Below are 23,763 nucleotides of genomic sequence, written 5' to 3'. Positions count from 1 at the left end.
TGTGGGAGAAGGTGGCCTGGGAGAGGGGAGAAGGTTTCAGCTTCTCTCCCAGAGACCCCAGTGGAGCAGCACCAACTGCTGTGTGAGCCCAAGGAGCTGTGGACCATGTCCTGGCCTCCTCCTGTGGATCACGAAGGGCCACCAAAGTGCTCTCCACCACCTCAGCTCCACCTTTCCTATCCTCACGAGCACCAGAGTAATGGCTGGGTCACCACTCCACCAGGAGAGCTTCATCCTGATTAGGTCAGGGGTTGAGTAGACTGCAGAAACTGAAGATTCTGTGGAGGATATGTGAAACGACCCTGTCTCCAAAGGACACATCATCATCTTCCCACACTGGGGAAGTCTGCTCTGATTGCATCTGTGGGATTTTTCTGTTCTTAAATATTTTGATAGTTTACTCAAAAATCCCCTGTCTGTGGGAGAACAACACATGGCCACACCAGAGGCTGATTAACAGCTGGATTTCAGGACCATGTCCAGAAATCCCTTCTCTGTTTTATCCAGCATCCTTGGGGTTCTGAGGTACCCGGGATGTTGCTGCACTGCTGCTGCTGGAGACAGTTCCCAGGGGATGGGGTATCCTGAGGGATATCTTGGGAAGCTTGAAGTATGGAACAAGCCTCATTTGTGCTTTATGAAACACAAGCAATTTTTCTGCAAGCAGTTTCCTAAGTCAGCCAAATGCAAGGGTTTTTTTGAGAAAAACTTCTAGGAGAACAAGGATTGAGTCCAACTCCTAACCCTGCAAAGGACACCCCAAACCCCCACTCTGTGCCTCAGAGCGTTGGCCAAGTGCCCTTTGAGCTCTCTCAGGCTTGGGGCTGCCCTGGGGAACATGTTCCAGTGCCCGGCCACACTGGGGGGGACAGAACCTTTCCCTAACATCCAGCCTAAAGCTCCTCGACACAGCTCCAGCCGTTCTCGCTCTCGCCGGGTTTTCCCACCACCGCTTCCCCTCAGGGCGGTTCCCGCCTCCCCCAGCCCCTCACGGCCGTTCCCGCCATCGTCTCCCCTCAGGGCGGTTCCCGCCTCCCCCAGCCCCTCACGGCCGTTCCCGCCATCGTCTCCCCTCAGGGCGGTTCCCGCCTCCCCCAGCCCCTCACGGCCGTTCCCGCCATCGTCTCCCCTCAGGGCGGTTCCCGCCTCCCCCAGCCCCTCACGGCCGTTCCCGCCGCCATGTTCCGCGGACACCGCGCTTGGTTCTCGCAGAGCGTCAGCCCGGGCCCGCGGGGTCTCTGGGGTGAGGGGGCCCGGCGACGGCGAAGTTCAGGGGAGCCCCGGGGCACCGAGCTGTCAGGAATCCGCGGGGAATTGAGGGGGGCACAGCCATGTGGCCACTCAGGGGGAATTAGGAGGGGAGCACAGCCCCATCGTTCCCTAGCAGGGCACAGCAGTGAGGGCACAGTCTTGTCACCCCTTCATGGGTCTGAGACCCACACAACAGGGCAGAGCATGGGTTTGGCCAGTCCAAGGTGCCCCCACACTGAGGAAAAGCCCGGAACAGCCCTCAGGGGAGCGGTGGGAGTCCCACAGCCATGGGGAGCTATCACAGCTTTCACTTCAGGGCCCATCCCTGCGGCCTCACCACCAGCTGTCCCCATCCCAGGTCACCCCGAGGTGGGAAGCCCCTGGATGCCCACCCTCACCTCACCCCATGTCCCCTGCAGCGGACGGTGGCGGGACGATCACCCACTGGCTGGATGCTGACTACCTCTTCAGCAGCGATGCCGCCCACCCCGACACCCGCAGGTGGGTAAAGGAGGCTTTAATGTCTTTAGTGGAAAGTATTTCATGGATACTGACATCCCGTAGAAGTCAAGGGGGTGTTTTTAAAGTCGTGGCATGGATCTGCCAGGATCTTCTTGCCCAGTGGGGTTGGGGAAACTCACACCCACACTAAGCTGTAGATAGACAGAATAGAGAAAAACTCTCCGTGTGTTGAGAAGGGATTTGCTGTGATACAAATTAAATTAATTGTGCTGGTTTCTTGCTGGCTGTGAATTACCTGCTGGAAAATCAGCATCTAAAACAATCCACAAGGAAAGAACCTGGTGCTAAAAATCCAATGTGAATTAATGCTAAAAGGAAGCACTGGGATAAAAATGGGTGGAAAAGGGGTGAAATGCTTAATATAAAAAATTAGAGGGCTACAGAACATTTGTACAAATATAAGAAAGTCTTCAGGATCTTCCTCACTTCCTCAATATCAGTGAATATTGTATTTATTCATTATTTAGTCATGTAAGTATATTTATGGGAAAGGAAGCTGCAGTGTTTCTTTTAGGCTTTGCTAGGCTGGACTAAACAGTTTCTTTTTAACACACCAGTGCTTAAAACTGGCTTAGAATTTTGGAATCTTTCAGTCACCACCTCCAGCTAAGGGAGGGGAATTCCAGGAAACACACAATAACAACTTTCCTTTCACAACAACATCCTGCCGGATTGGGCTGTTCCCCCAGGGGAATTCTGGATAATTTTTAATATATATTCAATGTATATAGTTAGATAGTTTCTTGTGAAAAAATGTAATCATTATATGCATCCTTAAACCCAGCAAACAATATTTAATTCCCCTCTAAGGAGAACACTGAGGGCTGGAGCACCCTCCACTTCCGCTTCCTTGTTCAGCTGTGTGAGCAGGGAGCAGCGTGGTGAAGGGTAATTAAAGAAAAATCCTGGCTTTGCCCTCCCCGAAGAAGCAGTTTCGCCTCAAGAGCAGAGTGGGACCGTGTAATCCCTGAAAGTACGTTTACCCTTGTCCTTCCTCCAGGCTGCCCCTGGGAGGTGCCGGCAGCAGGGACTGTGACGGGGTGTGACTGGTAGAGTCTCACAGTTAGAAAATCACAGAAAATTAGGTGCTTTTGGCAAAAATATCAGAGCAGGTTTAATGACAACACCCCTCTAAACGTTTTGGTTTATGGTTTGCTTCCAGGCTCTCTGGAAACCAGCTCTCTTTCTCTCTTCCAGCATACACGAGAGCCTCAGTTACTTGGAGGGCAGAGCCACGGTCTTTCACTCCCGTTACCTCTCGCTGTGGGCGAGCACCAGCGCGGGAGAGAAGCCCTCGGTGGTTCTGGGCCACTTCGTCCTGCCCCCTGCCTGCCTGCAAGAAGGTCAGGCAAAAAAATCGTCCGGGGATTTTTTCCCAGGGAAATCCCCCAGGAGTGCAGGCTTGGTGCAAACCAGAACTGGCAGTTACTTGTCTGCAGGGAGGGACTTTTCCTTCTGCCTGGGAGTGGCTCTTGTGGGAGTGTGATCCATCTACTATCACAGAACATATCACCTTGAACATTCCCAGGGATGGGGCAGCCACAGCTGCTCTGGGAAACCTACACCAGGGCCTCCCCACCCTCACAGGGAAGAATCTCTTCCCAATATCCCATCCATCCCTGTCCTCTGGCGGTTTGAAGCCTTTCCCCCTTGTCCTGTCCCTCCAGCCCTTGTCCCCAGTCCCTCTCCAGCTCTCCTGGAGCCCCTTTAGGCCCTGCAAGGGGCTCTGAGGTGTCCCTGGAACCTTCACGTCTCCAGCTGAACCTCCCCAGCTCTCCCAGCCTGGCTCCAGAGCAGAAGGGCTTCAGTCTTCGGAGCATCTCCATGGCCTTCTCTGGACTGTCTCCAGCAGTTCCCTGTCCTTCTGATATTGGGGACCCCAGAGCTGGAGGAGCACTGCTGTTCCTGAGCAGGCCTGAGGGGCAGAATCCTCCCCTCCCCTGCTGCCCACACTGTGGGATGAGCCCAGGACACGTGGCCAGGTCATATTCATGGGTTTCTCATCCACCAGCATCCCCAAGTCCTTCTCCTCAGAGCTGCTTTCAATCCATTCTTGCCCCCCTGAATTTGTGCTTGGGATTGCCCTGGCCCAGGGGCAGGACCTTGCATTGGGGCTTGCCTCCAGAGGCACCTGCAGGGCATTGCACTGGCAGCGACTGCCACAGTCCTGTTCTTTGATGCTCTCACAGTCACTGGTTTTGTTGTTCTTGGCAGAAATCAGAAGGAAAATTGGCCGGTTTATTTGGGAGAAGGCAGATGCCCTAGAAGAACAGGTAAGATGAAAAATTTGTACTACACGTGTGTGTGCTGAAGGACGAGCTTGCACTGAGCAGGGAGCTTTCACAGGAATTCAGGGAAAAAAGAGCATGTATCACCTTTGGGAAAAGGGGCCAGCAACTCAGGAAGTGTTTAAGGATGTCCTTAGGTGATGCAGAAAGAAGAAAATTAGAGAGGTGAAAGCTCTCTAAAATTTAATCTGGCCACCTCTGTAAAGGATAATGTGTTTATAAATATTAACAAAAGGAGGGCCAAAGAAAACCTCCATTCTTTATTGGAATGTCCATCACCAAAGACAAGGAAAAGGCTGAGGTACTTAACACGTTCTTTGCCTCAGTCTTCAACACTGATTATATCAGGACAAACAGCCCCCTGAGCTGGTAGACAGGGACGGGGAGCAGAATGGACCCCCAGAAATCCAGGAGGAGGCAGTCAGTGACCTACTGTGCCACTTAAATGCTCACAAGTCCATGGGCCTGGACGGGAACCATCCCAGGGTGATGAGGGAGCTGGAGGAAGAGCTTGCCAAGCCACGCTCCATCATTTATCCTTAGTCCTGGCTTACTGGGGAGGTCCCAGATGATGAGGTATCAATGTGACACCCACCCACAAGAAGGGGTGGAAGGAGGATCTGGGGAACTACAGGCCTGTCAGTGTGACCTGTGTGCCAGGGAAGGTTATGGAGCAGATCACCTTGAGTGCCATCACACGGCACATACGGGAAAACCAAGGGATCAGACCCAGGCAGCATGAATTTAGGAGAGGCAGGTCCTGCCTGACCAACCTGATCTCCTTTCATGACGAGGGGACCTGCCAGGTGGATGAAGGAAAGGCTGTGGATGTGCCTACCTGGACGTCAGCAAAGCCTTTGACACCATTTCCCACAGCATCTCCTGGAAAACTGCAGCCCACAGCTTGGACAGCTGTGTCCGGTCACCAGTGGTATCCCCCAGGGATCAGTGTTGGACCCAGTCCTGTTCAGTGGCTTTACTGATGATCTGAATGAGGGGATTGAGTCCACCATTATCAGATACACAGATGACACCAAGCTGAGTGCGAGTGTGGATCTACTGGAGGCTAGGAAGGCTCTGCTGAGGGACCCGGACAGGCTGGATCGATGGCCAAGGTCATTTGTATGAGGGTCAACAAGGCCAAGCGCTGGGTCCTGCACTTGGCCATGATAACCCCTGCAGAGCTGAGATGAGTGGCTGGAAAGTGGCACAGCAAGAAAGGCCCTGGGAGTGCTGATCAACAGCAGCTGAACATGAGCCCAGGTGGCCAAGAGTGCCGATGGCACCTGGCCTGTGTCAGGAGTAGTGTGTCCAGCAGAACCAGGAAGTGATTTTTCCCCTGTACTGGGCACTGCTGAGGCCCCAGTTCAAGTGCTTTGTCCAGTTCTGGACCCCTTGATTCAATTCAGGAAGGACATTCTGGTGCTGGAGCAGGTCCAGAGAAGGGAACAGAGCTGGGGAAGGGGTGGAGCAGCAGGAGTAGCTGAGGGAGCTGGGACAGCTCAGCCTGGAAAAAAGGAGGCTTAGAGGGGACCTTCTGACTCTGCACAACTCCCTGACAGGAGGATGGAGCTAAGTGGGGGTCAGGCACTGCTTCCAGGGAATAAGGGACAGGATGAGAGGACACTGCACCAGGAGAGGTTTAGGTTGCAGGATGGAATTTCTTCACAGAAGGGGAGATTAGGCACTGGAATGGGCTGCCCAGGAATGGGGTGGAGTCCCCATCCCTGAAGGTGTTTAAGGAATGATGGGACATGGCACTCTGTGCTCTGCTCTGGTTGACAAGGTGGTGATCGGTCACTGGGTGGACTCGATGGTCTTTTCCAACCTAAATGATTCCGATTCCTTGGGATTGCTGTGCTGGGTGTCCCTCCCAGCATGACATCCCAAAGGGGACAGCACTGGAAGGACTGTCTCCCTTGCCCAGATGTATCCAGTCTCCCAGCAGTGTGCTGTTCAGGGATTCCAACTGCCAGAGGCTGAGCTCAGCCCTTTGCTGTTTTCCTTCTCCATGTCACTGCCCACTCTCCTCTCAAAGCAACTTCCCAGCACTTCTGAAGCAGGAATGGCCTTAGATTAAAAATTTAACTCTGAATTACACTTGACAATCACGAGCCCTAAAAGTTCCGTGCACTCGGAGCATGTCCCAGGTGCTCTGCAGTGACTCAGGGCACACCTGTAACATCCTTGTGCTGACAGTCACAGCCAAATGAAAATCCAACAGAGGAACCAGAAGCGGCAAGAAATGCCTGCGAGGAAGAACCAGAGGAAGAAGTGCTAGACCTGGACGAGAGGTATTTTCCTACCTTGGATGGTGGGATTTGGATGCACCCCCTAACACACAGGAACTAACACAGATTTTTTTCCCTCCTGATACAGCAGTGAAGAAACAGGCTCTGAAGCACTTGCCCAGGGAGAATTTCCATACCGTGCCCTCCAGGAATACCCAATAAATAACATGGTGACAGGTAAATACCCCTGGAAAGGGCTGCGGATGGGGCAGGTGGAGCAGGGACTCAGTGAGCCCATTCTCCCTCTGCAGGCTATCCCTCTGCACGGGACATGAAGAAATATGAGGGGGAACTCCACGACTTCATCCCCGGCACCTCAGGCTACGCAGTGTACTGGGTTCAAAGCAAATGTAGCATTTACTGCGAGAAGACCAAAATGAAGAGGAAATTGTAAGGAACAGGTGGCTGGAGCAGCAACAACTTCAGTGTAAGAGCTGCTAGATGATTTATACATTATCCAACTGCAGCTCAGTGTTCAGTGTGTTATTTCATTACTGGCTAGTTATTGCAGTATTTGCTTCTTTAAGTAACTACTTAAACCCAATGTCACAACAAACAGAAACATGGACATTTCTCCCCAAAAACCCAGTATTTTCTTTTTAGTCTGAGGGGGGCAGTTTAAGCTGTGTTTATATAGTTTAAGCAAGTTTTCCTTGGAGGGACACACATAGGTCTCCTTACTTTCATTTAATCAAGGAATTTTAAGACTTTTCCCTTTCATTTAAGCACTTGAAAGTGATCAACAGGGTTATAAAAAGCAACTTTTATTGTGGCACAGCCTGACCCCCATGCTGTCCACTTGGAGGAAGCACAGGCAAACCCAGGACAGGCTCCCACAGGCTCCAAGGAGCCACCATGGTTGTCCTCTCCCACTGCCTCAAAGGCAGGAGAGCCTCTAAAATAACAGCTTTGGCCCTCACACCCCAAACTGCCACGAAAGAACCCAAAGAGATGCTGGTACACATGAAGGTGTTGAATCTTCTGCATGCTCCAATGCAGCACTCCGAGAACCCACCCTCCCTCACCCCTTGGGTGTCCAAAGACCAGGCAGGCTGAGATGGTTTCCTCACGTTTATTGGAAAAGCGACACACAGGGACAGACTCAGAGCGCTCCTCGGGGCGTCTTGAAGTTCATTCCCACTGTGGGCTGTGTCACCTGCAGGTTGGACAGGCTGCCAAAGTCCTGGAAAACAGCGTGGGAACAACGGGATCAGTCACAGCACCCTGCCCACTGACAGTGGGGGCAAGTTCCTCTGGGAAGGTGTGGGAAGTGGGAAGGTGCTGTGGCAGCACAAAGGGTGGACGCAGTTCTCCTAAGAAGGGGAGGCCACCCTGCTCTGGAGGTTGACTCCTTGGTGAGGGAATCATCAGAATAGAGGGCAAGGAGCACAGCCACCATGCTAGTGGCAAAGCCCCTGTGCCTCTGCCCTCCCAAAAGCCATACGGAAATGAATCCTCCCACAGCACCCAGGGTGGAGGGACCCCCTCCACACCATCCAGCCGCTCAGGGCAGCAGGAGCTGTGCCGGGGATACGCCGGCAGCTGGCAGGGAACAGCGGCGGCCACTCACCAGGAGCTTCAGCATTTCCTTGGTGTCCGGGTCCACTTCAATGATCTCCTGGTCAAGGGCAGAGACCTGGGGACGGAGGGGAGAGGAAAGGTATGACTGATAAAGCCCCACAGCTGCCAGGGTGTCCCCACAGCCACTCCGGTCTCATCCCACCACTGTGGGGAACAGTTCCAGCAGCAGAGCAGGAGCATCCTGATGGAACACTGTGAGAGACCACTGGCAATAGAGGGAAGGGCCTGTTTTATGGCAATCTTTGGAAACTGAGGCCCAACCTGCTCCAGGCCAAGGCTGCTGAGGGGCTGGTGTGGGACCCTCAACTGCACCAGTCCTGGCAGTCATCAGTGACACTCATAGCTGCCCTGAGACACAAATCCACCAGCAAAGGCTGTTCCACCTCCAGGACCTGTGCTTTCCTGCTCCCAGAGAAACTTCCTCCAGGCCTCTCCAGACCCCAAACCTCCACAGGTTTCCTTCCCCAAGAGCTACCTAACATCAGGATTTTTCTAAGAAACCACAAACAGTACAGGTCTGCGTGCTCACAGTCACTCCTTCCCTGCAATCACACCCGGAACCAGCACCGAAACCAGCAGCTCCTGCCAGGAGCCGATGGGGAAGATCTGGGAAAGGGGCAACATGTGCTGTGCCTGACAGCTACAGGATTCAGGAGCAACGGGATCATATTCCTGGAACGAGGGAAGCACTCCTGGAGCACCTCACCCAGGTGACAGGTGAGATCTTGATCCCATCCAAACAGAGGCAATGGGATTTCACCAAAACCCTCTCTCTAGGGACATTGGCTGGAGGGCAGGTTTTCAGCCACTCTGAAATATCCTCCTGCCTCACATCAAATTATTTTTTCCCCCCATTTTAAGTTAGGAAAATCAAACCACGAGAAGCCAGCTGCCCTTCCTGTCCCAGGTAGCAGTTTTGGAGGCATCCACCTCAGCCCCCTTGATCCAAACCCTCCTCAGCTCCTCCTGGCTGAGGGGCTGAGGATTTATTTTAAAAAATTGGGACCAATTATGGAGATATGGTAAGGCAGGACGGAGCGATGGGGAAGCTGGAGCCTCACCTCTGGGACGTAATTGTCCCTCCTCTCCCTCTCCTCTTCCTGCAGTTTGATGGAGATGCCGCGGACGGGGCCCCTCTGGATTCGCTTCATCAAGTGGGTGACGTACCTGCAGGGACACGGGGGTGTCCAGAGCTTTCCCAGGGCTCACGTCACCCTTCCCCACACCCCACATCCTGGAACTACAGCACGATGAGGACAGCTGCCACCACCTACCCCGGCTGTGTCCCACCACTGACACCAGCATCATCCCACCACCTCCAGGGAACATCAGAGACAAAATGTCCGACAGCAACAGGGTCTGGGGGGGACACAGACCCCTCCAAACACGGGAAAACTCTCGCACTCCTCTTCCTGCACTATCAATGACCCGGCCACGGGCGGGACCGTGATCACTTTCGAATGCAGGGCCCAGCAGGAACCCCCACGCCGCGCCCGAACCCCCCAGGACCTTCCAATGCCCAAACACCTCGGGACACCCCCAGCTGCCCAGAGCTCACCCGGGCCCCCACGGTGCCCAAACGTCCCGCGACCCTCCGGTGTCCAAAGCCCATCCAGGACCCTCCAGTGCCCAAGGCGCAGCCGGGACCCCCTCTCGTGCCCGAACCCCCCAGGGCCCTCAGTCCCTCACCCCGCGATCTTGTTACGCAGCTTCTTGCTGGGGATGATGGCGATCTCCTCGCACACGCGCTTGTTGGTGTGGAAGTCATTCCCCAGGCGCGTGTAGTATTTCTCGATGATCACCCGCGCCGCTTTCTTCACCGTCTTCGTCCGGACGCGTCCCTACGCGGGGGCGGGCGGGAGAGCGCCGGTCAGGCTCCGCCGAGCCCAGGCCCCACGCCCCGCGTCCCCCCTTTCCCCAGCCATCCCTGCCCCCCACCGCCCCCCCCAGCCGCCGGCCCCGCTCCCCCCCGGTCCCCACCGCCGCTCCCCGCTGCGGGGGCGCGGGCCCGCCCGCGGATGGCGGCGGATGGCGGGACCCGGACCCACCATGTCGGCGGCGGCCGCGGAAAGAGAGCGGAAGGTGGCGGGAGGCGGCGGAAGCCCGCGACGCCCCACCGCGCCCCCTGGCGGTCGGAGGGTTCAGCGGCGCTCGGTGGGCGGGGGCCGAGCGGGGGCGGGGCTCGGGCGCTCCCGGGGCCGCATCCCGAGCGCTCCGCAGTGCCCGGGCCGGGAGCCTGCGGGACCAGTGAGAGTCCCAGGCCCTGAGAGACGACACTGAGCACCCACAAACTCACACCACCCAGCCCCAGAGGAGGAGGGGTGAGCACAACAAGGCTGCTGCAGAGTTACCACTGTGGGACGTGGGAGCAGCCCAAAGCCTTCCCTGCTCCGGGAGCATGGGGCACAATAGGTGTCCACTGTGGCAGCCTAAGTCCAACTGAGCTGTCCCCAGCGTCAGAGAGAGGAGCCCTGGGATCCCTCTCCCCTCACAGCCCTGGAGGGTGTCGCCCCCTCCCCCACTGCCACAGAGGGAGAAAGCACAGCAACACAGGCCCCTTCACTCAACCTCATTAACTTCTTGTTGCAATTAGGGGAGCTCCAGCTGGAGCCTAGGGCCTCACAGGCACCTCGGGTAAGTGGGATCTAAAAAGGCATTGCCCAGCAGAGAGAGCTCCCTCCCAACCGCGTCACCTACAGCATCCACACTTCATAGCTCCATCCATGCCTTCCCCCCACACCCTCCAGGAAGTGACACCAGAGCCCTCCGAGCTGTAGAGATCCCCCACGAAGCACACAAGGCCCAAGAAAGTTTTTTTTGCTGCAACGTGTTTATTATGTGCCAAAAACTACACCACAGCTTACTCCACGCGTCTGTAGGAGAGTGCAGTCTTGCCTGCATATACTACAATGAGGTAGAGACTTCACACACAGCTTCACAAAACCCCACAAAGAGCAGCTGGGATATGCAACAATGCAACATCAGCTCAGCAGGAAAGAAAAAAAAAAATAATCATAGTAAAGAGGGAGAAATTATGACACTGGTTCTTTGGCACACAGCTTCCGATAGAGGGGAAAGTAACAAAATAATAATAATCGGCATAATTAAAGGTCTCAAATCCCAGCAGCAGCATTTCGGTCGACTGCACTGATACTCCAAACATCTCGGGAAGGAAAGGAAAATTACTTGTCCCCTCTAAGAGAAAGGGCTCCCAGGAACCTTCATCGTCCACCAAAACGCAGCCCTTTTTTAGCTTGTTACAAAAGAAAAGGTAAGTCCTGTGACTTTGTGTGATTAAAAACCTCTATCAACCCCCCATAAGTGCAACTTAAAAAAGTGCAACAAACTATTTAAAACTATATACAGCAGCTCAGAGATCCTCATCCCGTCCAGTTTCAAATCCAAAAACAAAAACAAAGCCCGGCCTGTCCCGTTGCAAACCCCTGGATTTACAACGTCCTGCCAGCAGCCCCCAGACACAAATTGCAATAATGTTAAAAGCTGCCAGGAAAGAAAAAAATCTCTCGTTTCAAACGACTTAAAAACTGTTTTTAAGAGTGTAAAAAGGAACTCGTAAAAACCCTCGAGCGTAAAATATGAAATATGATTTGGTTTAAATGAAGAGCAAAGTCTCCTTGTTGTTACAGTAAAAAACGCCAGCTGAACACCCAGGTCACACCATCCAGGTGGGGGTAAATGAATGGAAAGGCACTGTATGGCAACGGCAAAACAATGACCAATGAGACCTGCGCTCTCTCCACCAGTATTGCAAGGAATGTAAAAAAGCGCCTTTAAAAAATAAAAAAACCAGGGCGGAGGCGCCTGCGGCGACGCCTCCGCGACACGTGGCCCTTGGTTGGTTGGGTTTATTCATTTTCAATTTTTGCTTCTCGTCAGCAAACCAGGAACCAAAGTCTGGGAACTGCAGAATGGCTTGAGGGGCACTCCCCCCCTCAAAACACCCCCAAACAAACCCCAACAAAACTCACTGTGCATTAGTGCAGAAACAAAAAGACCAGCAAGTGCAAACATGAATGTAAGATTTTTGTTTTTTCCCCGTCAGTCCTCAGGAAGAACGTTCCCAGCCGGGCCTGGCTCCGGCAGGCGCTGCTGCGCTCTCCTCGGGGCAGGTTCTCCCAGGACTCTGCCCGCGGCAGCCCGCGGCCCCTTAGCTGGAGTCCCGGTTCTTCTGGTTGCGCATCAGCGGGCGGTGGTGGCGCAGGACCTCCATGGAGTGCTGCCAGTGCCAGCACGAGCGGCAGAAGTACTTGAAGCAGATCTGTGGGCAGAGCACAGGGCAACGCTGGGGCGGCTCCCGCAGCAAAGGGACACCGGCAGAGCCGCTGCTCCCCTCCCTGCCTGCCTGCAGCCCCCGCCAGCACAGTGCATCCATGGGCTGGAGAGAGGGAATGCCAGTGATGCTGTGCAGGGCCTCTTGGGCCCAGCTTCCGTCTTCTGAACAGGTTTCAAAGTCAGGGCCTGGGTACTGGGGCGCAGCTGGGCTCTGCCAGTGCTCCCATCACTCCCATGGCATTCCTGCCTCCTGCTCATACCCCATCCCAACTCTGCAGGAAGTTGCCTGAGCCCAGCCAAGCTCCTTTGCCTGCAGTGAGGTGAGGTCAGCCGGAGTTCCTTGTGCCTCAGCCAGCCCCAGGGGAATGCACCCTGACCCCAGCTCATCATGGCTCACAGAGCAGCAACCTCCCCTCCCCTCAGGGCCACCAGTCCATCCCACACGAGGCCCCAGAGCTGGCACAGCACCAGTGAACTGCAGCACCCCTGGCTCAAGCCAGGTGGACATTGCCTGCCTGGGCCTCCTGGCAAGTACCCCCTCCCAGCTGGGGGTCACCTTGCCCACTGGGGAAGAGTCAGTGAATATATCCCCAAAACCCAGCAGCAGGGCCCGCTCCTCCTCGAGGAAACCCCTGAGCACAGGCTGCAGGAGAACTGGCCATACCTGGTCTCTGCAGAAGAATGGGCCAGGCTGGGCATTGCACACTTGGCACATGGAGTCCTCCAGGTACGGGTCGATCTGAACCTGCAGGAGAACCGGGCAGTGGGCATGGAGCAGCACCGGGCTGACTGCCCTCTGCCTGGGTACCCCGAATCCATCCCCAGCAGCACCCCTGGGGCTGGCAGAGCAGCAGCCACACTTCCCTCTGCTGGAGCAGGAACACGGGGCAGGCTCCACGAGCACTGGTGCTCCCAGCAGTACCACCCCTCACACAGACCCCTCCCTGGGCTGCCCCACCAGCCCCACTCACCTTCTTGGTGAACTTGGTGGTTTTGATCTCCACGAACGCAGCGGTCACAGCCTTCAGGTAACTGCGCTGGTTGTTGAAGGTGACACGGCCCGACCCTGGAATGAGCCAGACCACAACTGTTAGAGAGGAACACAGAGATGGAGAGGGAACTGCTGCCAGCACCACCCCTTCCCCAGTGCCACTCAGACAGGGAAGCAGCTTTGGCAGGAGATAGTATCCAGGGTCTGGGGGCTCTTCCTGCCTCCTTCTCCAGGCACTACATTCCCAGGAGCAGCAGGAGTGCTTCATGCTGCACCTGAAATACGCCGGTGCCGAGACAGCTCAGCAGCTTTTATTCCCAGCCTCCCCCTCACCCCAGAGCCTGGTGTTTTGCAGCCTCACTGCCAGTCAGCAGCATTCCTGCACCACTCGCTCCCAGCCAAGCTCCTGGACTGACACTGGCAGATCCCTACAGCTCAGCCACAGCACAAAGTGCCACACAAACCCCCATCCATTCTCCTCCTGAAAAGCATTGAACAGGACACAGGCAGGAGGGCCTGGATCCAATCTGGGGGTTACAGGAGATGCCTCCATCAGCACAACCAAGCAGGGCACAGCTTAGTTACCAAAACTGAGCTCTGACTGCTGCGACTTTAGGACAGCTCCAAGGGTGGACATGCCACTGAGCTGCTGGGAGATGGATCTTGCCTACTTGGAGCAAGCTGGGCTCTGCATGAACCACAGGGGGCTGGGGATCTCACAGGGCCAGCACAGGGAGGTTCTGGGACACCTCATCCACAGTCACACTGAGAATTTGCTTAGTCTCATACTCCCATTCCCACCCCTGTGAGACTGTCCCCCCTAAAGGCACTTCAGGGGCTCTGCAGCACCACAGACATATCCTAAACCTGAGCCTTGCCCAGAAAAGCCTGACTGCTGTCCAAGGACAGCGACAAGCAGAGACAGCTCTGCGCTACCAAGCTCTGACACTGTTACTGCCTGGCAACACCAGGAGATTCAGTGTCTCTCCAAGTTCGTGACTTGCTGCAGCCTGAGCCTGGAAAGCTGCTCCTCAGGCAGAGGCTGTGGGGTTTTTCCAACAGACCAGCCACCTCAGTGCTGTCCCCTGGCCCATGAGGCCTCCAGGGAGGTACACACACCATGACACGCCATGTTTCAGCTCTGGTGACAAGAGCCCAAGAGTGAGAAGACCCACAGCTGTCTCTGCTCTAGGAACAGAAAAGCAGCTACAGCAGCATCCAACAACCACTAACAGCATTGAACAAGGACAGAGAAACCTTCAGCAATGCCTACAGGGATATTCAAAATTTCAGGCTGCTCAGGAATGATCCTGGACCTTCCAATCCCAGGCACATCAGCTGTATCAGCCCTCCCCAGGGCCAGCAGATGAGAAGCACAGACTGCAGAAGAGGTTGGACAGCATCTGCCCCCCAGGCCTGGCACCTGGGCAGTCTTCCAACAGAAGGACAAGCCAAGGGCACACCGCAGCCTCCTCAGAGCGTGGTGGGGTGACCACCAATCCCGGTGGAATCATCACTTACCTATGGGATACTTGTGCTTGTCAGTGTCGATGCCAGCATAGACCACCCCTCCAAACAGGTCATACATGACGGCTGCCAGGGCCTCTGCGTTGAGCATCCCGTGCAGGGCCCCCACAAACACCGTCTTGCTGGGGTCCAGCCGCTGAGAGGGGCTGCGCACGAAGTTGCTGTCGGCCAGCACCCATGGGATCACCTGCACCTGCAACCAGGAGCACCCCCAGACCTCAGACTCTGCCCCGAGCCGCAAATGTCATTTGTTATTTACTACTGCTCAGGGTCCACACCCATCTAGAGCTCCAGGCACCCCCAGAGAGCCCACAAGGGGATATAACCAACTCTGCTTCCAGCCAAACTGGAACCCAAGTCAGCAGTCCCTTGGGGGTGGCAGCCAGAGGACAATCCCCATCCCTCCACCTGCATTTAAGGCCCAGGCAGGTACCTCCCAGCACAGGAGCCTGATGTTGGAGGTGACCCCTGCAATAACCACCCACTCCCATCTGCGCTGCAGCTGATGGCAGGCTCTGGAGAGGAGAAGCTTCTGGCAGAACTAAATCACTGTGCACAGAAGCACTGCCAGTTGCCAGACACCGGGAGAGCTGTCTGGAGCACAGTTAGTTTGTGCCTGTCTAGATTAAGAGCTGCATCTCCCTCCTGTAACTCCCTGAACACAGGCAGTTGTCCCTAATCTGAGCTCCCCCTTTCCTGTAAGCCCCAGCATCCCCAGAGCACAGGTCAGCCAGCCAAGGCCATGCTGGAGAGCAGCCTGGGATCCAGAACATTGGCCTGCTGAGTGTGCAAGCCATTTGCTCTGCAAGCAGAGGAGGCCTGACAAAGCACCTGAGGGATCCCCGTCTGTCTCTGCGAGCAAAGGTGTGATGGAAGCAATACAGAGCAGTCAAATCCCTGTTTCCATGCTTTGTCCCAGCTAACTGAAGCCTGAAGGCAGGGTCTGCCACCAACCCAGGAGCTCCAGGTTGGTTTGACACAAGCTGTTATGAAGGACAAACACTGAGCTGACACATCCCTGTCACAGGCACAGAGCAGTCAAAGCCAGCATGCCTTCGGCTGCTCTTCCAGCCCTGCTTTCTTTTCCTTCAGGGATCACCTCTGCATCTCCTGCTGCCATGTAAGGCTGCTCTCACAGCTCTGCTCACCTCTTTGCAGCGCATCCTGCGGCTGGACATCTTGAAGTAGTACTCACTGAGCCCGTCAGGGCTCAGCAGGTCCTGGGAGCACGCCTGGAGCAGGGCACGCACCGACTTCTCTGACTCAAACACCAGGTAGACGTATCCTTCAGAGGGGAAGGGAAAGAAGCAGCTGTTAGAGCTGTGGTGAAGGTGGAACGGAACCTCCCAGTTTGCAGACATCCTCAAAATCGTTCTTGGGTGCCACCTGAAGTATCTGTGTGGCAGCTCCTGCTGTTCCCAGCACACTCTTATGCGTAAGCCAAACTGGGCAGAGCCCAAACCCAAGCACAGCACGAGGGGCAGGATGCCCAGGTCTGGGACCACAGTGTTACACAAACCACACCGGGACATGCCAGGTGGGCACCACCAGCCTGGCCGCAGTGAGGTCTGCAGGAAAATAAGACCCTGCTTCATATTTAGGATGGCCTGGCTCAAATAACATCCAGGGTTTTAAAGTCCCTTCCATGGATGCCAGTATTCCACCTCACATTGCTCCAGTGACTGAATGAGGCCATCAGGCACTACAGGGCCTCCAAACCAGCCATCTCCTACCCTGTAACTAATTCCTGCTTACACAGTATGTCAGCCCAGCTGCACATGCTGGCAGTGGGACCAGCAGTGGCCGTGGAGCCACAGCCCTACACAGGGTTCCAGACACACCCAGAGAGGGTTCCCCCAGCCCACAGTTCTGTCCAACCCTGCTACAGATGGGTGGGGATGCTGGGTTTGGGGTGTCAGTGCTCTGCAGCCCAGGTGCAGACCCAAGTGAGGGCAGGACATTACCCCAGGTGCTCTGTACCATCCAGTCACCAGCATGCAGCTGTACCATCCCAGCATCCGTGCTGTAACATAGCATGGGAAAAATGTAACCCTACCGTGTCGCTATTACCTTTAGGCATATTACCTTTGGGAGGACAGCGTGGGTGTTTGCCATCCTTACCGGGCCACTCCACACTCAGGGAGCCAAAAACACGGAAAGTGTTGATCAGCCCAGCTAGAGACAGAAGGAGAGAGGTCAGTCTCCCCCACAAAAAGCTCCATCCTGCATCCTCCCAATGTCAACACCCAAGGCCTTGGCATGAGGCCTCACCTTCTGTAATGTCCCACGGGACTCCTCCCAGGAACACTTTGCAGGAGTAGACGGGGTTCTTGTAGTTTCGGGGAGGCAGCTGCCCGCTCCAGGTGCAGGTTGCTTCGTTCACAGCTTGGAGAAGACACCAGTACTACTCAGTACAGGATCATTTCCTTCCCCCTCTCCCACAGGTCTCCCCACATTCCCCAGCTACAGGCTGAGCAGAGCAGCACAGCCACAGGCAGCTGCCCCACCCACCTGCTCTCTCAACAGGTAGAGCCAGAGCCAGGCTTGGGCCTGGAGCAAGCTCTGCTCTGCTGCAAACTCCATGCCCAGCCAGTGTCTGCACAGAGGCAACCTGCCCTCCCCCAGGTGTGGGACCATCCCCTGGGGACTCCTCCCGACTCACCTGCCGCCTGCCGATGAAGCCGGGCTTCTCTTTCAATACTGAAGGGGTCTTCTGGAGAGTCCAGAAGATCCCAGGAAGGCCACGCAGATGCTCCAGGCCATCTTTTCGATGCACTGGCTGGGGAAGAAGTTACTGCAGCCAGGGCAGCTTGATCTTGATCCAGCTGGGATCCCACTCCCATCTTCAGGGGGTCTCTTGATACCCCACTGAGAGGCAAGAAGGGCAGAGGAGGGGAGATGCGAAGGCTTGACTGCAAGAGAAAGGCCACACTGAAATCCAGCTCTGAGTAAAGAGTATGTAATACCAGAAGTGAGGTACCACTCTGGGACCCTGCCCTTGCCCCTTGGCAGGAGAGGGAGCTCTCAGGGATCTCTTGAGACCCTCTGAGGCCTGGCCCATGCTCATGATCAGCAGCGGGGGATCACTAAGCAGGAGGCACTTCCCAGACCACCAAGCCAACAGCTACCCCTGGCTGTGGAGCCTCAAGGGCAGTGTCACCCCTGGGCAGCACCAGCCATCCCAGAAGGAGCCTCAGGCTGTGGGCTCTGTGCTGTGCCCACAGTGAGCAGGGCTCCCTGGAAGTGCCCACAGGTTCTGCAGGCACCAGCTGGATCTCATCCTCACAGCCCAGCTCCAGGGAGCACAGGGCAGGAGGAGGGAAAGCTCGGATTAATGGAACAGCAGGGAGGTGAGACGCAGCACAGCTCGGTGCCAGCCGCCCACGCCGGGGCCGTGCTGCCAGTCCTGCCCTTCACAAACAAGGCCAGCACAGAGCCCTGTGCCGCCTGCCACCATCACTGCCCGGCTGCTGCAGCCACTCAGCACATCCTGGTTCTCCAGGGTGGATCACAGCAGAATCAACCCCATATCCAGTCAGCTCTGTCCTTCACACCCAGCCCAACACAGGGGTCAAGGCCACCACAGCAGAGCCTGGAGCAGCTCCTGGCTTTATCCTCCTGTGCCAAGGTCAGGCCATGCAGCACCACCCTGGAACTGGCCAGAGCCAGGCTGTCCTGCTGGCACCCAGAGCTGCCACTTGTGCCCGCAACAGCCCCGGCAGAGCAGACTGGGGCAGCCAGACAGACACTCACTTGCTCCCTGCCTTCCAAATTTAGCTGTGCTTTAGGGAACGGGAGCAGGCTAGACCCAGTTTGCTCTAGAAGAAACCGCCCTGAGATGGAGAAGTGCAGTCAGCAAATGGGAAGGGACAGCAGCTCCTGTAAAGTCCAGGCTGGATCAGCCACCCTGCTGGGATCAGGGCACAGACACTCCCCTGCCACACACCAGCTCAAGCACTCGAGATCCCTCTGGGAGCTACTGTAACCCAGTAGGGCTGCAAGCACAGACCCAGAAGGCCAAAATATTAGCTTAGAAGAAAAATATATGAGGATACTGCTTGTTCGTGCTGAAGGACTGCACAAGCAGCCTTTCTCCCAAACCCCGGGGGCTGTGCCAGTGTGGGTACAACAGCTCCCCCAGCACTCCCTCCCATTCCTGAGCAGGCAGGGCTCTGGCTGGCAGCTCCACTCAGCTATTCCATGCTCCCCCAAAAACACGGCGAGACCCCAGAGGCAAACTTACAATCAAGTCTGAGAGGTGGTCAGAACCAGAGCTGAACCCACTGGTGTCCGAATCCGAGGGGCTGCTGGAGCGGGAGTCCAGGAGGGAGCGGGAGTTCCTCAGCGATGGTGTGGAAAACTTTTCTGGCAGGTCTGAACCAATGGGGTCTAAAGGCAGAAAACCCAGCGGGGGCTTCCCCAGGACGTTCCCAAGAGGGTTACTCAGCATGCTGAGAACTGCAACAGAGAGAGTCTGTCAGTGCTGCAGCATAACACTGCTCCTTCCTCCTGTGGCCCAGGAGGCCACCAGGCTCCTGTCAGCCCATAAATGGCACGACTGGCAGGTGGCACCTCTGGTGTTTGCCATCAGTTGGGCCATGGTGCTGCAAAGAACCCGCAGCAGCCTGGTGTGGCTGACAAACATGAAGGGTTAGGAGACAGACTGCCCAGGAGAACCCACTTCATCTGGGAGAAGTTCAGAGACCCTGCATCCCAGATTATGGGCCTCAGAGGTGCTCTGGGACAGGGCCCTCTGCCCAGTCCATGCCACTCGTGCTGGAGCAAGCTGGGGCTCAGCAAGCTCCTCAGGGATGGAGGCACACAAGCGTGGCAGGCACACCTGGTCCACCAGCAGGAATTTTCAGGCTCAGGGACACTGCTCCCATCAGCCCTGCCAGGAGCTGGCTGTGGGCAGACAGGAAGGTGCCAGCCTGGGCTGCTGACAGAGGGGCTTCGCTGTCCCCAGTGCATGCTCACAGCAAGCCTGTCTGGTCAGGCCTCTGCCCCAGAGCCTGCAGACAAGGATGTGCCAGACTGCTTCCCTCACACTGCAGGTTTTCCTCCCACTGAGAAGAATCCAGGAAAATTCCTCCCTACAGAGCTACTTCTGAGCACAGGACCAGGCTACCCAAAGGTCAAAAAGTCACATCCTGGTCAGTGATGTGGGGGCAGCTGCCACCCAGAAGGAGAAGGAACGCAGGGCAGGGATCCCACAGGGGCACAACACAAGCCAGTCTATTCAAAAGGAGCAAGTCTCAGCAAGCTGAATGTGTACCCAAACCCAGTGAAAAGAGCAAAGCATTCAGAAATGGTTTTAATTATTCAGAGGCTGCAAAACAAGGCAGCTTGCCCTGAAGCTTTCAGATTTCAGCAAACCAAATTTGGGATCCACTTGAGATCCTCCAAGCCCCACCTGATACAGCAAGCTGAACCACAAGATTTCAACCCAGATTTTCAGCAGCTCCTGTGCCAACGAGGAGTAATAATCCAAACCACCACCCAAACCAGGAGAGTGACAACACCATCGTGCTCAAGAGCACCGCGGTCAGACACCAGGACGGTGCTGTCAGCACCAGGATGAGCTGCTGAGCACGACTGAGGCGAGATGCTGGGATGTACCCATCCCAAGCTGCATCATCCAATAGCACAGCTGCCATGAAGCTGGCATCTCCAGCCTCACACTTGGGGAAAAACCTCACCACACCAACAGAGACTTCACACAGGTACAGGTGGATCCTTTACTTGAAGCATCTCCCTCAACTCAAGGCAGAGCCCTCAGCAAGAGTCACAACATCCTCCCAACACTTGCAGAGCCTTATCCCTCTGAGATTCCCCTGTTTTGGCTACATCACAGGACTAGGAACTCACCTCTGACCGCACTGAGAAAGGGACCTCCTGCCCTTGGCTCTCCCCAACAGCAGCACCTGTGCTCACACCCAGCCCTGCAGCCACAGGAAAATACTGGCCAGCCCAGCAGTCCTTACCTGGGCAGAGCCCGGGCAGCAGCAGCCCCAGGACAGAGGGAATGTGGCACAGCTTGGGGAGGAGATGTTTCCTCCTAGTCACAGCTCCGAGCAGGGCACAGCATCTCCCAGCCCCGGCAAGCTGCACTCTCTGCTCTGCCGACTTCTCTGAAGCCACGTGATGTGTTTAAAAATACAGCCGGCGTATTGTTCCGGGGAGACAGCTGAATCTGTCCGACAGCCTCCAAAATCTGATTAGTCACTAAACAGCACAAGAGGCAAAGCAAAGCAGCTGATCCCACAGCCCAAGCCTTGCTGCCAACAAATGCTCCTGCGCTGACACCCTCCTCCTCCTCCCCAGCCAGTGAGGACCGTGGGTTCGGAACGCCAGCAGCCCTGTGCTGACCCCAGCTGCACAGCATTCCAGAGACCTGCAGCAGCTACTGCCAGGCAGACTGCTACCAGACAATGCTGTCCTGCCCCTCATCTCCTGGTTAGCAGAGATGCAGGACCAGAACTCCATTTGGGATGCAGCAGCAAGTGTTTGGGGCTCATCAGGAGCTCCCAGTGGCATTACAGGGCCCACAGGTGCTCTGCCCCATTTATGTCACCCTCATCTCTGCCACCATGTACACATTTCTCCCAGGATTTCTCAGCTCTCACAGCAACTACAAAACCAGTAAGGCCAGTACGAGCACATTCAAGTGTCAGGATTACCGGCCTTCAAACAGATCCACTGTCTGGGCATTTACCACCACACAGAGTCCTGCCAGCTCCAACTGCCCCAGTCCTAACCTCATGCCCTGGAAGCACTGACATCCTGCTGTTCACACAGATGGATTCCATCCACTCCAGCAGCTTTGACAGCTCTGTACAGGCAGCAGGACACACTCTGCAGGACACACTGAGCTTATGGGAGACCCCACATCATGCCAGTGGGCCTGACTCAGCATCACCCGGTACCCACAGCTGCTCGCAGGGACATTGGGAGGAAAAGCCACGAAACAAACTCCGCATTTCCTCTTTTTTCCTTGCTCAGCGACCAGGCTGTGTGCCCTGACACCAGGTAGCCTAGGAAACACCAGCATGAGACACTCAGATCTCATTTCTCAGCACCACCCCAAAGGCATCCTGCTCTAACTCCCTGCTCCAACCCATCAAACCCCTCCTGGGGAATGGGGCACAAGGGCCCAACACAGGCTGCCCACCTAAAAAAAGCCCTTCAAGGCCTTGGGGCCACAGTTCTTCCTGAGAAGCTGGCCTTGTCTCCCCTCCCAAGCAGACAGCTCACATAAGGGAAAAATCATTCCCAGTGCACATGCAAGATGCATCAGCAATTCCTGAAGTCAAGAGCATCCACGAAATTCCCAAAGTGAAAAAGCAAGTATCATGGAACTACTCAGGGTAAGGAAAGAGCACAAGTGCAAAGAAGTATGTTTCACACCTAGAGGGGAAATTTTAACTGAGGGGTCAACACGACTCCCGTTCACCACTCGCACACCAAGAGCTTCTGGAACTTTTCCTGCCTCCGCTCAGTGCAGCACAGGAAGCACACGGCAATGCTCCTCTGCAGGGGACAGCAGAACAGGAGCTTTTAATAGAAACTCAGCACTGACTTTTGACTCACTGCTGCAGCTCCAACGCCTGACGCGGAGCCAGCACGCTCCGCTCCATCTCCGGGCACAGCAGCCCAGCACTGGCAGGTTTGAGCTCTGTGGAACAGCCGTGACACCGCATGGCACTGCCAGGTCCTGGCCAAGCAGGCCACTCCCTGGAACAGGAGCATTTTTTTCAAACAACTCCTCCTCGTTAGCTGAGCTTTCCCTAGTAACGGCTGTTTGGATACACCTTTATTCCTGCATCATCCCAGGGCCCCTAAAGGTGCCCAAGGGAGCACGCACAGGACTCATCATACCCGAGCCAGACACTTGACAGAAACAAGCAGCTACACTGAGCCCACAGAGGTGGTTTCAACTCTTGAGGTCAACTCTACCTACGGACCCCAAATTATCCTTTAAATCCTGTTACCAACCACTGAACTGCCACATTTATTGTGAGTTTACCCTGTCTCAAGCAGATCCCTCCACCAGCACAAGCTGCAATTCATAGCACACTTTGGGAAAGTGCCCCAACAGCAAGATGTCCAAACCAAGCACTGAGAACAGCTTTTACTATTCCATCCACTGGTCAAGACACTCAATTTAAGACTTCCAGCAGCTGCCCAGGACCTTGGAGCACACAGTTCTTCCCTGCACACTGTAACTTACAGCCATTTGATGTGTAGACCTTCCTGGTAGCTTTGCCCACACCCATTCTGTAAGAGATCAATGTAAATATGAACCCCAAGGATTGCTGGTGCTGGCAGCTCAGGGAAAGACAGGCTCTGGGAAAATAACCACTATGCTGATGACAAATGACACTTTATCGCCTTGGATAACACCTTAAGAGCAACAGCATCATTTTGGTTGGAAAAGATCTCCAGTATAGAGTTCATCCTTTGACCAATCACCACCTTGCCAGCTAGACCAGAGCACCAAATGCCACATCCAGATATTTCACATGGCACATTCACTGAGTTTACTCCTGATGGACAGAGCTGACCAGAACCTCAGCCACCTCCACACTGCCCTTTGAAAAAAATGCTTCAGCTCAGCTCTGTGGGAGACCACCCAGCCAACAGCATGAGATCAGTGCTGATGCTCTTCACTCCCTGGTGCATCAGTTTAGTTAAATTATCCAGAAACTGAGTCCCACACAAAAATCGCTCTCATCCAGCAGCTGCCCAGGTCCTTCCGCTCAAGTTCCTTCTCCACATTCAGAACATCAGTGGGAGCTCCCCCATGGCTGAGAACAGCATTTGCCACAGGGCTGCACCCCTCGGAGCCTGGGGACACATGGAGAGGGGGCCAAGAACCCCTGTTGCAGGAGCAGCATGCCAGGCCTGGTCCTTGAGCTGCCAGCCATGTCTGGCATCCACGGGTCCGTGCCCAGGCAGCTCAACACCGCGCGGGCCGCAGCCCCAGGGCCAGGGGAGCACACACACCTTTGGAAGTTAC

General features: G+C 55.5%; 3 protein-coding genes and 1 non-coding gene across 13 annotated transcripts in view; 1 reads left to right on the top strand and 3 right to left on the bottom strand.

The window, feature by feature from the left end:
* Positions 1-1,147: 1,147 nt before the first annotated feature.
* Positions 1,148-6,818, top strand: TERB2 (telomere repeat binding bouquet formation protein 2). Of its 3 annotated transcripts, XM_039557982.1 has the most exons (7): positions 1,148-1,243; positions 1,671-1,752; positions 2,971-3,116; positions 3,988-4,046; positions 6,261-6,355; positions 6,441-6,529; positions 6,604-6,818. In XM_039557982.1, exons 1-7 carry the CDS (start codon positions 1,180-1,182, stop codon positions 6,744-6,746), a joined length of 678 nt encoding a protein of 225 aa, XP_039413916.1. In that variant the 5' UTR covers positions 1,148-1,179; the 3' UTR covers positions 6,747-6,818. The 3 variants fall into 3 exon arrangements, with proteins under 3 accessions (XP_039413916.1, XP_019149184.1, XP_010410745.2); XM_019293639.3 differs by lacking the exon at positions 1,148-1,243 and having other exon boundaries at positions 1,405-1,752; positions 6,444-6,529; XM_010412443.4 differs by lacking the exon at positions 1,148-1,243 and having other exon boundaries at positions 1,405-1,752.
* A 590-nt stretch (positions 6,819-7,408) lies between these two features.
* Positions 7,409-10,065, bottom strand: RPS17 (ribosomal protein S17). Its single transcript, XM_039557983.1, has 5 exons — positions 9,982-10,065; positions 9,623-9,774; positions 8,995-9,100; positions 7,923-7,988; positions 7,409-7,535 (listed from the first exon to the last, which is right to left on the bottom strand). The coding sequence occupies exons 1-5, from the start codon at positions 9,982-9,984 to the stop codon at positions 7,455-7,457; spliced, it is 408 nt and encodes a 135-aa protein (XP_039413917.1). The 5' UTR covers positions 9,985-10,065; the 3' UTR covers positions 7,409-7,454.
* Positions 9,274-9,401, bottom strand: LOC120410566. Its single transcript, XR_005602838.1, has one exon. It is a non-coding gene; the product is annotated as a small nucleolar RNA SNORA71 (small nucleolar RNA).
* Positions 10,066-10,743: 678 nt separating the features above from the next.
* Positions 10,744-23,763, bottom strand: part of CPEB1 (cytoplasmic polyadenylation element binding protein 1) — a 38,769-nt gene continuing 25,749 nt past the window's right edge. For 6 of the 8 annotated variants that reach the window (XM_039557669.1, XM_010412409.4, XM_019293630.3 and 3 more), the window contains 9 exons: positions 18,988-19,202; positions 17,407-17,656; positions 17,016-17,129; positions 16,815-16,919; positions 15,893-16,029; positions 14,739-14,937; positions 13,198-13,292; positions 12,891-12,971; positions 10,744-12,212 (listed from right to left, as the gene is read on the bottom strand). In XM_039557669.1, coding sequence (XP_039413603.1) covers positions 12,102-12,212; positions 12,891-12,971; positions 13,198-13,292; positions 14,739-14,937; positions 15,893-16,029; positions 16,815-16,919; positions 17,016-17,129; positions 17,407-17,656; positions 18,988-19,202 — 1,307 coding nt within the window. In that variant the 3' untranslated portion in view covers positions 10,744-12,101. Of the gene's footprint in view, positions 12,213-12,890; positions 12,972-13,197; positions 13,293-14,738; positions 14,938-15,892; positions 16,030-16,814; positions 16,920-17,015; positions 17,130-17,406; positions 17,657-18,987; positions 19,203-20,728; positions 20,854-23,763 lie in introns of those variants that run through there. The other 2 variants (XM_019293631.3, XM_039557670.1) reach the window with 2 other exon arrangements.

This window comes from Corvus cornix, chromosome 10 (genome assembly GCF_000738735.6).
Source record: "Corvus cornix cornix isolate S_Up_H32 chromosome 10, ASM73873v5, whole genome shotgun sequence".
In the NCBI taxonomy this organism is placed as follows: Eukaryota; Metazoa; Chordata; class Aves; order Passeriformes; family Corvidae; genus Corvus; species Corvus cornix.
The sequence above is the reverse complement of the archived record's forward strand: the minus strand, read 5'-3'. Positions and strand labels throughout refer to the sequence as shown.

Bases quoted from the DNA above. Each gene is read 5' to 3' on its own strand.
- TERB2 (XM_010412443.4), top strand. From the start codon at position 1,424: ATGGGTCTGAGACCCACACAACAGGGCAGAGCATGGGTTTGGCCAGTC. The intron at 1,753-2,970 runs GTGGGTAAAGGA...TCTCTCTTCCAG, and splicing joins GCCCACCCCGACACCCGCAG to CATACACGAGAGCCTCAGTT. The intron at 4,047-6,260 runs GTAAGATGAAAA...TTGTGCTGACAG, and splicing joins CAGATGCCCTAGAAGAACAG to TCACAGCCAAATGAAAATCC.
- RPS17 (XM_039557983.1), bottom strand. The intron at 9,101-9,622 runs GTGAGGGACTGA...GTGTCCCTGCAG, and splicing joins CTGCGTAACAAGATCGCGGG to GTACGTCACCCACTTGATGA. The intron at 7,989-8,994 runs GTGAGGCTCCAG...CTCCGTCCCCAG, and splicing joins GGGACAATTACGTCCCAGAG to GTCTCTGCCCTTGACCAGGA.